This window comes from Emys orbicularis, chromosome 4 (genome assembly GCF_028017835.1).
Source record: "Emys orbicularis isolate rEmyOrb1 chromosome 4, rEmyOrb1.hap1, whole genome shotgun sequence".
In the NCBI taxonomy this organism is placed as follows: domain Eukaryota; kingdom Metazoa; phylum Chordata; order Testudines; family Emydidae; genus Emys; species Emys orbicularis.
The window spans coordinates 120,946,715-120,961,749 of NC_088686.1; the positions used below are offsets into that span (position 1 = coordinate 120,946,715).

The window sequence follows — 15,035 nt, forward strand, 5'->3', positions numbered from 1 at the left end:
TAAATTCAGGGACAGCATGGTTATAGAAAAGAGAGAAAGACCTGTTAAGTTATCTAGTCCTCTTGGGCACAGGAACTGTGTCATGCCTTGTGTTTGTACAGCACCTACCATCCTTGGAAGCTGCTGCATTACTACTGATAATTATAGTCTACCACCCTGACAATGCAGGCTCATTCTGCATTTACAGTATTTTCTAGTGGGGTTTTACATAGCTGGTATATATCTGTCAATTCCTAATTTAATAAACCACTTGAGCAGTGTTTTGTAAGCACTACTTGTGTTACATTAAATGCTCATGCTTGCTGCCATTTCTTCTATATCAATATTACACCCACAAAACTATGTTAAAAGAATGTTAAGTTTGCAAAATCAAGCCCTCAAGTTAGGAAATGCTAGAATTAAGGCATCCCATGCAACCTTAATTTGGTCCCTCTGTGCATAAGTGTTATAATACAGTTTAATTCAATGTTCATACCTAAAGACAGGGTCTTATAACTGAAGTGTTACACACCATTAACTATAAGTGTGCTGCCAGCTCTGTCTAAATTATTAAATTGCCCATCATCATAGTATGTTGGAACCAGTGAATTGTTTTGCACTGTGGACTAATGTGGCCGCTTGTTACTGATATTTGTTACTGAATATCCAGTATGATAAAAGGGGGACCGTAAAATTGTGTATGTTTGCATCTTAGTTACAAATTGCTGAGATTTCTTCCTTCATGTGAGTATTTTGAGCTCAACTGTTGATCTGCTGCTGTACTATGGCACTTCTGGAAGCTTTGCTTGGTTTTCTTAAGAAATGCCCAAGACTAGATTGAAATGAGACTGAAATACATTCTAAAATAAATATCTTTGTGCTGAACTCTGTGACATATAGTCTGTAAATACGATACCATTTTCTTGCATTTGATAAAACATGTTTCCCTCTGAGAGGTGTAAAATGCAAATTGCAAATATGTTTTTTTCTTATGTTTGAATAGTCCCTCACAGAGAAGGTGGTGAATGTTGCTGCAGGACTCAGACATGCTCTTGCTGCTACAGGTGAATATGCCATCATAAAATTAACATTTCAGACAGAAATTAATAGTACTTTTATTATGTGAGATGTCTAATAGCTTACATTAAAAAAAAGGGGCGGGGGAGGGAAAGGATTTATGATTTTATTCCTATTTGTTACAGAAGCCATAGGAAAATGACATCTGAATAGTCCTGTCCATGGTAAGGACAGGCATGTTAGGCAAGAACATGATAATGAATATGCTAGAAACACCTCTTTCCAAAAAATGGTGCTGAAAGAAGACTGTCCAAGAGCACAGGGCCAGATTTTCAAAGCTATTTCGATGCCTAAATAGCTTTGAAAATTTGGCCCTTAGTGACTTTTTGGGTCTCCTACTATCAGCTGTGCTCTATCTTGGCGGGTCATAGTTTGTATGAAATTTAAGGCCTTATCCTGCAATCTGTTTTCAGAATTCTCCAAGGCTTGATGGGGAATCTTCCGCAGTCATTCTATGGATTTGGCAGGTTTTGCTGCAATCAACAGTCAGCACGTTGCTTTCTTGTTGTTACTTGCATATGAGTTCGACAGTTGGGTATTGGTTGAAGGGTTGAGATAGAGATTGGAAGAAGTGTGTAGTCTAGTGGTTGGAACAAGAACTAGGAATCATGCACCCGTGAGCTCTGACCACGATTCTCAATTATAATCCAGATCCTGATACTTGTATCCTCTGGGCTAAATTATGTCCAGCTGTAGGGGTCTGAGCAGAGGACTACTGGGCATAAGAGGTTAGGTCACAGTGTAGCAGGGAAATCAGCCACTGTGGGGTTGTTACTCCCCACTGCTTTGCAAGTGGATATGTAGGGGTGGGAAGTCAGTGGAGCCTTGACTGCTTCCCAACATGTTGGCGAGCACAGCTGAGTTGGTATGGAGAGGGTAGTAAGCTGTGCCAGGTAAAGGGCTGGCAGAATTTATTTCTCCCCAGGAGGCTGAATTGTGGGACTGAACTGTGATTCTTTGAATCACAGTTCAGTCCCATATCCTCTCTTGAGGCAGTGCAAATACACAATTTTCCTGACCGTGAGTCCTAAGCAACTCCACAATGTAGCCCTCAGGGATTTAGAGCAAGACATGTACCCCTCTTTGGTTCAGGTTTCCCATTTATAAAAGGAGATTAATAACCACCTGCCTCTTGGAGGCCTTGTCAGGATTCATTCAATGTGTGTAAAGTGTGTTTGGGATGAAAAGGGTTATATAAGTGGAAAGTAGTATTCTTTATAGATAACTTTTTAATTAACACCAATATAACCTAAGCCAAGCAAACACTTGAAACTCTTTTGAAATTAGTTAACAAGCGAAAAGACAGTCAACTGAATTTGTCAGTAATCTCTGTGTTTTAATTTCTCTTTGTATGCTCGCACTGAGAAGAAAGCGGCATGGTGTTCCAATGGGGAACAGGCATGGCTTCTCGGGCAAACCGGGCAAGCCAAGGGAAAATTATCCCTTCCTTCTTGACAGCAAAAGAACCTTGTAAAGTAACAGGTAACTAAAGAATCACACTTTTTCTTTGTAAAGACAGTAGCACTGGGAACAGTAATATATAGACCATGTACATACATACAAACAATGCACCTTTTCTATAAGCCCTCCTGGTGTGTTCTCTATGCGTCCCATAATTTTGCAGTGATTCAGATTCATTACAGAAGGTCATTACAGAAGTAATGAATTCATTGATGCTGGGTAAGGGGCAAATCCAGACCCCATCCTGCTTGGACACGGTGGGAACTAGGGCAGCTGCTGTGTGCAAGGAGGGGATGTGGATGCTGTGTTCTGTGGCAGCATGGCGGGGTTGGAACATGAGTGGGCTGATGTGCTGGGAGTGGGACTTTGACACTCCATGGACCCTCCTGTCTGTCTCACATTACAGGGGTGTGAGTGGCCATGGTAACCTCCCTGGAGTGGCTCTGCAGATGTGCTGTGGCTTGCAGACAGGTTTCCCTTCTATGTTCCCCGGCGTATCTTTGTAACACCTGGTGTTGGTGTTCCAGTGTGCACTGGCATGGCCAGGGCTCAGGGTCTGGATTTCCCCTTACTCACAGAAACACATCATCAGCACCACATTTTAAATATGTCCTCAGGAACTGGCACAGTCATTTGCAGTGTATCTGTGGTGTGGTATGGAATGGGAACACAGATTCACAATTCCCTGGACAAATAATGCTGACTTCCTTGGGATTTGTGTTCCATAAGCTGAGACCTTCTGATGTAAAATACATAATACACAGCACTCATGGTGCAATTTCTGAAGTAATATAGTTTTATTCTGTACTACAAGGGATCTGGGCATAGAGATGTGTCTTGCCTGTACTTATTCCATGGAACTGATGTTTCCTAGGTCTGGAAGATGTAAAGGTGAAAAAAGTCACTGCCAGCTCCTACCATTCAGTGTCACTTACAGGTAGGCCCCAGCAATATATGTATGTATTAGTAAGCTTGGGCAATGTATTTAGAAGCTAGATATTTATGACTTTGTGAATTTTAATTTTTGTTCTAGCTGGGCTCTGCTTAGTTTGTAAAATCTGATGGGATCACAGCACAGCATGCTATAACTTCAGTGGTATTCATTGGTTTGAAAGAGTAAATTATCTAAAAATGGAGTTAAGTGGATTTATTTGCTTTGGACACCAGAGATCCTAGCCAGCACCCTTCATTCATTTGGGGGCAGGTTCTGATACACTTACTCCACAAATAGTTTCATTGATTTCAACAAGGCTATTCTGTGAAGCATGGCGTTACCTGTTGTGAGTAAGAGTTGCAGAATCCGGGATTTATTAATGCACCTTGGTGGGATGTGTTCTCCTAAATCATATAGGCGCTTTTGTAAACACCACCTTTTGCACTCTGCAGTCAGTTCTTCTGTGCTGGCTAAACAGGAACCAACATGTCACATGGAAAGGCAGCTAGAGTATTGCTCTGCGTGAAGGGAAACAGGATTCATAGTACCATCAGTTTTAAGGGTGGAACCGATCATCAGATCATCTTGTCTGACCTCCTGTATATCACAGGCCAACAACTGAAATTAGGCCAAAGTATTTACAACCGACAGGAGACTAACTGTTGTGTGCCACAGGCAGAGAACAGCAGGGACTGAGGTGCACCAATGACTGAGGCCCCCACAATGGCAAGGAATTCATTGAGTGAGATATATCCAGATGATCCTAGCATGCAACCCACACCTTGCACTGCACAGGAAGGTCAAAAAAACAAACAAACCCCAAGGTCACTGCAAATCTGACTAGGGGAAAATTCCTTCCTGACCTCATGTATGGTGGTTGCTTCTTATGCTATAGATTTATAATCTTGAGGCATGGAAAATGTATTAATCATTCTGAAGACATGAAATCTTGAGTAAAACTACACGTTTGGGATCTCTAACATGCTCTAAACTGTGCATCAGTGTATTCACTTGGGCCAATTTACAGAGAGCAATAATTATGTATGGAAACATTGCAAAATGTGAGTTTTATTGAATTCTAAGACATGCAGACTGAGGTATCCCTGATCTGGGAAAAATCAATATATACTGGACTAGTCTGTAACTGACATGAATTTATTTAAGTAGAAAATGGATTATTCTTTCATGTTTTTACTTTCTTGATTTTGATTAAGCAAGCAATCCTTTTTGTCTACAAAAAGACCAAAGCTCCTGATGCTAAGGATCCAAAGCTATTTAATAATATAACACCTCTGTCTCTCTCCCTCCTGCATTAGCTTTTAAAGGTGTGTGTTTGACTCAAGGTACTACAGTACTTGTTTTTACATTATGAGTGAGCTACAATCTGGAGGGGTTTTTTACATGGATGTGAGGCACTGTTTATTGTATATTTCATTTCTTCTTAGTCTCGCCTGCCACCTACTGGTGATACTTGGAACACCATTAATTTGAAAGTTTTACAGAACTGTAGAAAGGGTTGTTACAAAAACATATGGCACATTTTAAAAAAAGGATGATGAAACTGTTAATTCACTCCTTCAGTGCCCAGCTTACTACTTACATCCAACGTAGTAGCAACTATATGGTCTATAGGCATATGCTGTACCGCCTTGGGTTGTGTGCAAATTACAGGGATCACATTAAAATGTACAAAAGGGGCTAACGGTAGGTAGATTGTTGTAGCATCCTTAGTAAATTGTAAGCCACACAAATGTTATGTTGGTTATGGCCTTAGAAAAACGTAACTTTTTCTTTGCTTGAAATTAGCTATTTCTGTCATCTTCTTTTCCCCTGAGAAAGTGTATTTCATTTTTTCTGGGGAAGAATTCCTGGCAAATAAAAGAGTCAATTACTTGATTTTCTCCCTCTCCTGCCCCTTTTTTTATTGAAAAAATGACAGAGTCCTTAGGCTTTAGAAAACCTAAAAAAGTCTGTTTTGGCATTCATTGTTTCTCTTAACAGTTCGTTAATGTGCTTTGATTAGTCCCATTTCAAAGAAGACTAGCTCAAAGAACATTAACGAATTGTTAATGCGCGTCAGCAAGGTCCACGTGGACAGTTATTCAGTGGCAGGGTAATGTGGGTCAGATTCACACCCCAGCTTGCATTGTGATTTTGGGGTGTGTGTATATGCATTTTTTTAATTAAACAAATAGAGAAAAAATAGTAATTATCCATCAATCTATTTCAATGGTAGTCAGTGTCCTTGTAGTGGAGAGAGGCATGAGAGGAGTTATTAGTTCTGCCTTGGGAAAGGAAAAGGTGTTGAGGGCCCTTATGGTTTCTTTTTTTCTTTACATTCCAGGGTGTGTTTTTGTTTGTAGGGGAGTATAAATAGTGGGGAAAATATACAAGGAAAATTGAAACTGAATTAATGTATTACCCTCCCTTCGAATTTTTTTTGGTCTGTTGATATTTCACAGAAGTAGCTTCTCTCTAATTTCTTTACTTTTGTATTTATTTCAGATGAAGGAGAATTGTGTGTTTGGGGTAGCAACAAACATGGGCAGCTAGTGAGTAAAGAGACTTTTCTTGTTGAGCCCCAGAAAATAGATGCTCATTTGTTCTCAGGTGAAAAGATTGGAGCAGTCTGGAGTGGATGGACGCATGTAGTGGCACAAACAGGTAAGAGATCCAAAAAGCAGCCAGAAGATGCAAGCAAATACTTAAATATCTGCTTTATTCTAGGCAAAACATGTTTTTAATTTGATCTTCCTCACTGTTAATAGTGATGCACAGAGATGTTTTCAGATCAAGCTGTACAGTGATGTTGCCCGCCCTGGGCTTGAGGGGACAACAATGGTCCGTGGCCCGGTGTGCTTGGCACCAATAAAGACACCGAGGGGAGAAAGCAAGCCAAGTTTATTTCAGAGCTCTGAAATGGCACTAGGAGACCAGCATGTTTTAAATTCAGTGCAACAAATACAAACAAATTTTACCTTTTATACTTCAAACTGTTTACATACATTTTTTTGTCTGTCTGTTTTCCCTACCCCTCCCTTTCAGACAACTGTTACAATAAGCTTTACATAAGCTTGTGAGAAAACTTTTCCAGTTTTTGCAACCTTGGGTTAGACATTTGCAAACTAACTACCCCTTCTTTCCCTTGCTCCTTATTTCTATTATTTTTGCTAGTGTGAGTGAAACTGCAGCCATTTGCTAGAAACGCTGACCAATACATTTTTGCTTTAGCCTACTTCAGAGCATGTAAGCAGTGAGCACAGAAGTAGGTGAGAGTTCACAAGATGGAGTTTGGGGGTTTAGATAGGCCCAGAGCAAAAGAGTTTTATCGACACTTTGGCCTTCCACTCTCCCGAGTTACCTGGTAGCTATGCCTAGTGGACCCCAACAATCCCTCCTTTGAGAACACTTAACAAACCTTTGTCAGAGTTTTCTCATACTTTAAAGACAAAATGCGATTATGCTTCATGCAATTAGGATTATTAATGAGAGGGTATAAGGGAACTTTTGGGGTATGGGAGATACAAATTTTACATATGAGCACTTTACAGCAAATGAGCAAAAGAACAAGAACAAAACATATTACCACATCTGTGAGCAAGATGCAAACAATGCTTCCCCCTATATCCCCTAGTTCCCCTAAACCAGGTATTCAACCCCAAAGGGAATCCAAAATAGTGGGTTCCCCTTCCTGGGCCTTTCACTGGTTAAAGGCCTGTTTAGCTGACAAGATGTGCTTGTTAATGTCCTGTGAAAACTTTGGGACATAGGTACAACACTTTTTTCCAATAAGGGCACAGACCCCGCCTTGTGAGGCTAACACATAATTTAGGGCCTGTCGGTTTTGCAAAGCCAGCAGTTGAAGCTGGTACAGCTCAGAACTTATGCTTTTTTTTATATGGCTAGGGTATTATTGGCAAACTGGGTGAGAAATTTAGACAGTCTTCTGTAAAGTTGGGTTAGCCGTCCCACTCCATAGGAAGGGAGGGATATTATTCCAAACCTGTCTTCTTCACTGATGGGTTTTAAGGTAGCTTTTAAGGACCGATAGTACCTGGGACGACCTGAGGGAGCCTTAGGTAGAATGCGGAGGGGAGGAGCAAGATAGCCTTTGTAACAGCTACCATGCCAACCATTAGGAAGCCATTTGTAGGCACTAGTACCACAAACCCAAATACCCAGAAGATAAGAAGAATTGTTGACACTAAACAAGTAAAAAAATAACAAGACCAAATACATAGGCCAGGTTGGCCTTCTGTGAGAAAATAAAACCAGTGCTCAGGGTTTTCGCGGGGAGTATGCTGTGACTGTTTAGAAAGATCACAACGCATTTCCAGTGACCCTTACTGTCTTTTGAATAACAACTTAAGTCCCAAATTGTCGTTAGCCATCTTCTCCGCAGGCTGGACAGTCCACTGTTTAGGAGCGGGTACTGCTTTTAGTCGAGAGTGATGAATCCAGTTTGTGTTCTTTGACCTTTGCCGCTGTATGGGTGACAAGCAGGACGGTGTGGGGTCCCTTCCACTTCTCTTGGAGAGGCTCGTCCTTCTAGGTCCGCACGAGAACGGAGTCATCAGGTTGCAAGGAGTGGACCGGAGTATTCAGCAGAAGAGGCTGTGAATTTTTGGTGTACCTGTGAAGAGAAGAAAGAACAGCAGACAGAGAGCACATGTACTGAGACAAGAAACCACACCCCACTTCCCATTCCCCTGCCAGAACTGGGGTACCATTTAGAGGCCATGCTCTTTCAAACATAATTTCGAAGGGACTAAGCCCTATCCTACCCTTAGGGAGAGCACGAATGTGAAGTAACACAAGGGGCAAGGCATCAGGCCACTTAAGAGAGGCCTTCTGACAGACCTTTGAGAGGTGTCGCTTGAGTGTCTGATTTGTGCGTTCCACTACTTCACTGGCTTGTGGTCGCCAGGGTGTGTGGAGCTTCCAGGGGATTTGCAGAGCACTTGATATTTTTTGAACAATTTGAGATGTGAAGTGTGTTTCATTATCAGATTCCATCCACTGGGGAAGGCCGAAGCGAGGAATGATTTTCTTGACAAACTTAAGAGCCACTGTTTTGGCAGTGTTGTTGCGACATGGGAAGGCTTTAGGCCATCCGCTGAATCGATCCACTAAGACAAGAAGGTACCTGTACCCTTGGGTCCTGGGAAACTTAGTAAAGTTTATTTGCCACACCAATCCTGGGCCTGGGGTAGGTTCCAGGGTGGCTGGTGGCACTGCTACTTCTGGTCGAGGATTATTTTTTTGGCAGATTAAACATTCAGCTTGTACCTGTGATGCTAGGGGTTTAAGTTCAGAGGTTAGAAAATATTTATTTATGAGCTGGGTAAGAGCCTCTCTGCCTGCGTGTGTGGTTTGATGCAGTTTTTGCAACACTGGTCGAATCAAGCCCTTGGGCAGGAAGATTTTTCCCTTTGTGGAATAAAGCCATCCCTCCTTTTCCTGGAGACCGAGACTGTCAGCCAGGTTTTTGTCCTTTTGGGAGTACTGAGGGGCTGCAAGCTTACCCACTGATGGGATGAGGGCATGCATTTGGGCATTCTTCTTAGTTGGTGATTTCAGGGTAGCAGCTTGCTTAGCTTCCCTGTCTGCTCTGGCATTGCCCTTGGTTACATCTTGATCTTCCCTTTGATGGGCTTTGCAATGCACCACTGCTACTGCTGAGGGGAGTTGTACTGCTTCTAAAAGCCGGAGAATTTGAGACCCATGCTTGACCGGAGAGCCTTGGGCTGTTAGCATTTCCCTTTGCTTCCACAAACCAGCGTGAGCATGCAATACCCCAAAAGCATACTTTGAGTCAGTAAAGATATTAACCCGTTTGTCTTTTGCCAGCTTGAGTGCCCGAGTCAGGGCCACTAGTTCAGCAAGCTGGGCAGACGTTCCTGCCGGTAAACTTTTAGCTTTCACGGTATCATGAAGAGACACAATAGCATAACCAGCCCTTCTTTGCCCATCCACAACAGTACTACTTCCATTTGTATACCATTTCAAGTTAGCATTTGGGAGTGGCTGATTTTTTAGATTTGGGCGGCTAGAATACTGAACATTTATGATTTCTGAACAGTCATGTTTCTGCTTTTTTGTCTCTGGTAGCAGTGTAGCTGGATTAAGGGAGGGACAGATCTGCAGGGTGACTTCAGGAGTTTTTAACAGCTTCGCCTGGTACCGAGCAACCCGAGCCTGTGTGAGCCAAAGACCACCCTTAGTGTCCAGCAAGGCTCGGACCATATGGGGAACATACACTTGCACAGTTCCTCCCAGTGTCAGTTTTTCAGCTTTTCCCAAGCACTAGAGCAGTAGCTGCGACCGCCCTCAAACAGGCTAGCCATCCCTTTGAAACTTGATTCAGTTGTTTAGAAAAGTATGCCACAGGACGCTTCCAGGCACCTAATAACTGAAATGCCCTGTCCGCTTCTGGGGACCAGTGAAAGGGGTCATGTTCCGCTCCCTTAACACATTCATACAGAGGTTTAGCCCACAGTCCAAACTCTGGAATTCATATTCTGCAAAAACCTGCCATGCCCAGGAATGCCCTAAGCCATTTACGGTTGCTGGGGATGGGAACTTGGCAGATAGCCTCCTTCCTTTCGTTTGAGAGCTGTCTCTCTCCCTGCCTGATGTGAAATCCCAGATATTGAACCTCTGAAAGAGCAATTTGGGCTTTGCTTTGAGATACCCTGTATCCTTGCAGTCCAATAAAGTTTAGGAGACTCACAGTAGCTCTGAGACAAGGGATTAGACCCACAGCAGCAATTAACAAGTTATTTACATATTGCAGCAGGAGGGCTCTGTCTGAATTATCCCACTCCTTCAAGTTTTTGGCCAAAGCCTGTCCGAACAGAGTGGGGGAATTTTTAAATCCTTGAGCCAATACGGTCCAACAAAGCTGCTTTTTAACCCTTCTGTTGTCCTCATTATGCCTTGCAGTATTTTGCAGATCTCATAGTTGCTTGGGCACATTCAGGCCCCCCTTTCTCTTGGTTGTCAGCCAAGTCTTAGCTGTGTACAATGTTCTTGGACTGAGGCCAGCATGACTGAACTTGCTAGCTGTATTTTCCTCTCAGTTAACTCATTCTGTGCTTTTTCCTTCTTCTCCCTTTCTCAGCTTCTTCTAACTTCCAAAGGAACCTTCCACTCTTCACTCATACACCTTTTTTCCAACCATTAACACATACTCATTGCCATCATACATCTTTCCAGTAACGTAACTTCTATACAGATCTTTGAAGCAACAAACCAGGACGAGCACACTCACTTCTGAGGATTCCACTCTGTACAACCTCTGGTGTCCAATAGCTTTCCCTTTTAAACCTTAAATGCCTTCTCTGTCTTCCTTTTCCTTAGCCTTGGCTATAACCTGATTTCGCTCAACTTTAGACAACAAGGTTCTCATAAGTATATTGCAATCATCCCAGTCAGGCTTATGGCTAGCTAGACACCCTTCAAAGATAGAAATGAACTTGCTTGGATTCGTCGAGAATTCTCCTGCCTCTGCCTTGAAAACAGCCAGACGTACAGGGTTAAAAGCAACTGACACAAGATCCTGTGTTCCTGGACAGGCTACCACACTCTCAGTAATCAACGGATACAATCCCACGGGGGGGGGGGGGTACTCTCTGAAGCCTGTGGGGGTGGAGGAGCCGAAGGGGACACCGATTCTGGCATTACAACAGTGGGAGGGTTCTGGGGTTTAGCAGCCAATACTACCGAGCCTGTCGGAGTCAAATGGCACTTGAGCAAAATATCAGTCCTATTTCTTAACACCATAAACGTATACGCATAGAGGTGTTCATTCCATTTACCTGTTCTCTGACAAAACAAAAGCAACTGAAGGATCGTGTTGTAATTAAGTGATCCTTCCGGTGGCCACCTTTTTTGGCACTCCAGCTGGTACTGAGGCCAATTAATTGTACCGAACCTTTTCAATTTACTTTTAATCAACTGATCAGATCCAAACACTTTCCAGTTCACCAGAATGCATTCTAAGGGTGTACACTGTACCCTGCCGGCTGTACTCTGTCCCTGCCCCATACTGAGGGAGACTCTGGGCGTCCCCAGGTCAAAACAGGCAAAGTCCCCACTGGACTGTTCCTACCTTATCCAAGGGTCCGGTTCTGCACTGTCGCCCTATCCACGGGACCGGTTCCCCACCGTCGCCCGCAGCTGCTTCTCCACTGTCTGTGTGCGTTGCACCGTTGTGCCCTCCGGGGTCGAGCAAACCACGTCTCTGCCGAGGCCCCCGATGAAGTCACCGGTGCGCGCTGGGCGTCGGTCGTCGTCGTAATCCGTCGGCCCCCAGGAGGGATCCGGGCAAGGCTAAATTTCAGCCTCGAGCCCACCCAGGGACGCCAAAACTGTTGCCCGCCCTGGGCTTGAGGGGACAACAATGGTCCATGGCCCGGTGTGCTTGGCACCAATAAAGACACCGAGGGGAGAAAGCAAGCCAAGTTTATTTCAGAGCTCTGAAATGGCACTAGGAGACCAGCATGTTTTAAATTCAGTGCAACAAATACAAACAGATTTTACCTTTTATACTTCAAACTGTTTACATACATTTTTTTGTCTGTCTGTTTTCCCCACCCCTCCCTTTCAGACAACTGTTACAATAAGCTTTACATAAGCTTGTGAAAAAACTTTTCCAGTTTTTGCAACCTTGGGTTAAACATTTGCAAACTAACTACCCCTTCTTTCCCTTGCTCCTTATTTCTATTATTTTTGCTAGTGTAAGTAAAACTGCAGCCATTTGCTAAAAACGCTGACCAATACATTTTTGCTTTAGCCTACTTCAAAGCATGTAAGCAGTAAGCACAAAAGTAGGTAAAAGTTCACAAGATGGAGTTTGGGGGTTTAAATAGGCCCAGAGCAAAAAAGTTTTATCGACACTTTGGCCTTCCACTCTCCCAAGTTACCTGGTAGCTATGCCTAGTGAACCCCAACAGTGATAATCTTCAAAAAGTATGGGAATAGACTTCTTTCCATCAAGAGTACTCCTGCTTCTCTGAAAACTTAGTATACAATAAGAGCATCTGGCTTATTTTAGATGCTTGCTGCTGCAAAAGCACCGATATACATAAAAAGCTCAGCTCATCAGATGATCGAAAGGGGGTAACTCTCCAGTAAGTGAGAAGTTCAAGGGACTAGCCATCTGGGCGAGGTGTAGCCTCGTCCTTGGAGAGAAGAGAGTCTGGTGATGTTCTGTGCAGAGTGGTAGAAGATTTTGGCTGCAGTTTCCAGGTTGCAGGGTCATCTTTGGTGAGAGGCCTCTGGCAGTTTTCTATCAAGGCCATAGAAATTACACTTTGAGGAAAACCTACTGATGAGGCTCCTTGTGGTTCCCCCAGGCAAGGAGTTTTCCCAGGCAGTGGGATCTTCATTAGTTAGTGAGGAAGGATAATCTGGTGGTTAGGGAATTAGCCTGGGAATTGGGAGACCGTGCTTCAATTACTTGCTTGGCCACATACTCAGGGCTGGCTCTAGACCAAATGGCACCCCAGGCAAGGAGTGTCTTTGGTGTCCCCCCTCCATTTGTTAAACTTTTGAGTATCTTATTTTTTATTGCATTTGTAGCCCATTTCACAACTTTGATGCATGATTTGCATGCATGATTTATCCCTGTCATATAAGACAATAAATTTGCACGCTAGGATCTGTAAATCTGTACTTAATCATGCCATATGTAAGCAAATTACAAAAATTCATTTCCTCTAAGCTTATAGAAACTTTTTAATTTTAAGAATAACTGAAATGTACTAACATCAAGAAATTGAATTGTGCACCAACATTGGGTGGACCAGTGTTAAATAGTGTTACAGAAGGTGACAGCATTGGAATATTAACCCTAGTCCGGTTTTAGATATTTTCCCATCAAATTTACCCCTTTCTGCAAACTAGATTGCAACTGAGCTTTTTGCTTCCTATACTGAGCTCCTGAAGGCTTCTTTGGGGATATCTTTTATTTTCTATGGGGGGGGGAACAGACAGTATTAGGGAGAGCAAAAGTCTATGTTCCACAGACTTAGAAAGTCATCAAACATTACGTTTTAAGCGTGGTAAAAGAAGTAACAGTAGTTCTTTAATATTGTTGCATAGATAGGGGTTCGATAGATATCTCTGGCATCGTATTAAATATGTCCTTTATTAGTTGCTACTTACAGCCTTCAAGTCTTAAAACACAAGTACACCTTCACAATTACACAGTAAAGCAAGGTTCATAATATCGTAGCTGGGCTCTCCACTTTGTTCTTAGCAACAGAGGGTCCTGTGGCACCTTTAAGACTAACAGAAGTATTGGGAGCATAAGCTTTCGTGGGTAAGAACCTCACTTCTTCAGATGCAAGTAATGGAAATCTCCAGAGGCAGGTATAAATCAGTGTGGAGATAACGAGGTTAGTTCAATCAGGGAGGGTGAGGTGCTCTGCTAGCAGTAGAGGTGTGAACACCAAGGGAGGAGAAACTGCTTCTGTAGTTGGATAGCCATTCACAGTCTTTGTTTAATCCTGATCTGATGGTGTCAAATTTGCAAATGAACTGGAGCTCAGCAGTTTCTCTTTGGAGTCTGGTCCTGAAGTTTTTTTGCTGTAAGATGGCTACCTTAACATCTGCTATTGTGTGGCCAGGGAGGTTAAAGTGTTCTCCTACAGGTTTTTGTATATTGCCAGACAGCTCTCCAATACCAAATTCTACAGGCCACTTTCCTCAGATCCCACTGAGGAATACACTAAGAAACTGCACCATCTACTCAGGACACTCCCTACACTAACACAGGAACAAATCAACATACCCTTAGAGCCCCGACCGGGGTTATTCTATCTACTACCCAAGATCCACAAACCTGGAAATCCTGGACGCCCCATCATCTCGGGCATTGGCACTCTCACTGAAGGACTGTCTGGATATGTGGACTCCCTACTCAGACCCTACGCCACCAGCACTCCCAGCTATCTCCGTGACACCACAGATTTCCTGAGAAAACTACAATGCATTGGTGACCTCCCAGAAAACACCATCCTAGCCACCATGGATGTAGAGGCTCTCTACACAAACATCCCACACACAGATGGAATACAAGCTGTCAGGAACAGTATCCCTGATGATGACACAGCACAACTTATTGCCGAGCTCTGTGACTTTATCCTCACGCACAATTATTTCAAATTTGGTGACAATATATACCTCCAGACCAGTGGCACCGCTATGGGCACCCGCATGGCCCCACAATATGCCAACATCTTTATGGCTGACCTGGAACAACGCTTCCTCAGCTCTCGTCCACTCACGCCCCTTCTCTACCTACGCTACATTGATGACATCTTCATCATCTGGACCCATGGGAAGGAGACCCTGGAAGAATTCCACCATGATTTCAACAGCTTCCACCCCACCATCAACCTCAGCCTGGACCAATCTACACGGGAGGTCCACTTCCTGGACACCACAGTACAAATAAGCAATGGCCACGTTAACACCACCCTATACCGAAAACCCACCGACCGCTATGCCTACCTTCATGCCTCCAGCTTCCACCCCGGACACACCACACGATCCATCGTTTACAGCCAAGCACTGA

General features: G+C 43.4%; 1 protein-coding gene across 1 annotated transcript in view; it reads left to right on the forward strand.

The window, feature by feature from the left end:
* The window catches only part of SERGEF (secretion regulating guanine nucleotide exchange factor), a 291,127-nt gene that overhangs the window by 17,698 nt on the left and 258,394 nt on the right, over positions 1 to 15,035 (forward strand). The window contains exons 5-8 of the mRNA XM_065403356.1: positions 983 to 1,043; positions 2,425 to 2,538; positions 3,392 to 3,454; positions 5,957 to 6,115. Of these exons, the coding sequence (XP_065259428.1) occupies positions 983 to 1,043; positions 2,425 to 2,538; positions 3,392 to 3,454; positions 5,957 to 6,115 (397 nt within the window). The remainder of the gene's footprint in view (positions 1 to 982; positions 1,044 to 2,424; positions 2,539 to 3,391; positions 3,455 to 5,956; positions 6,116 to 15,035) is intronic.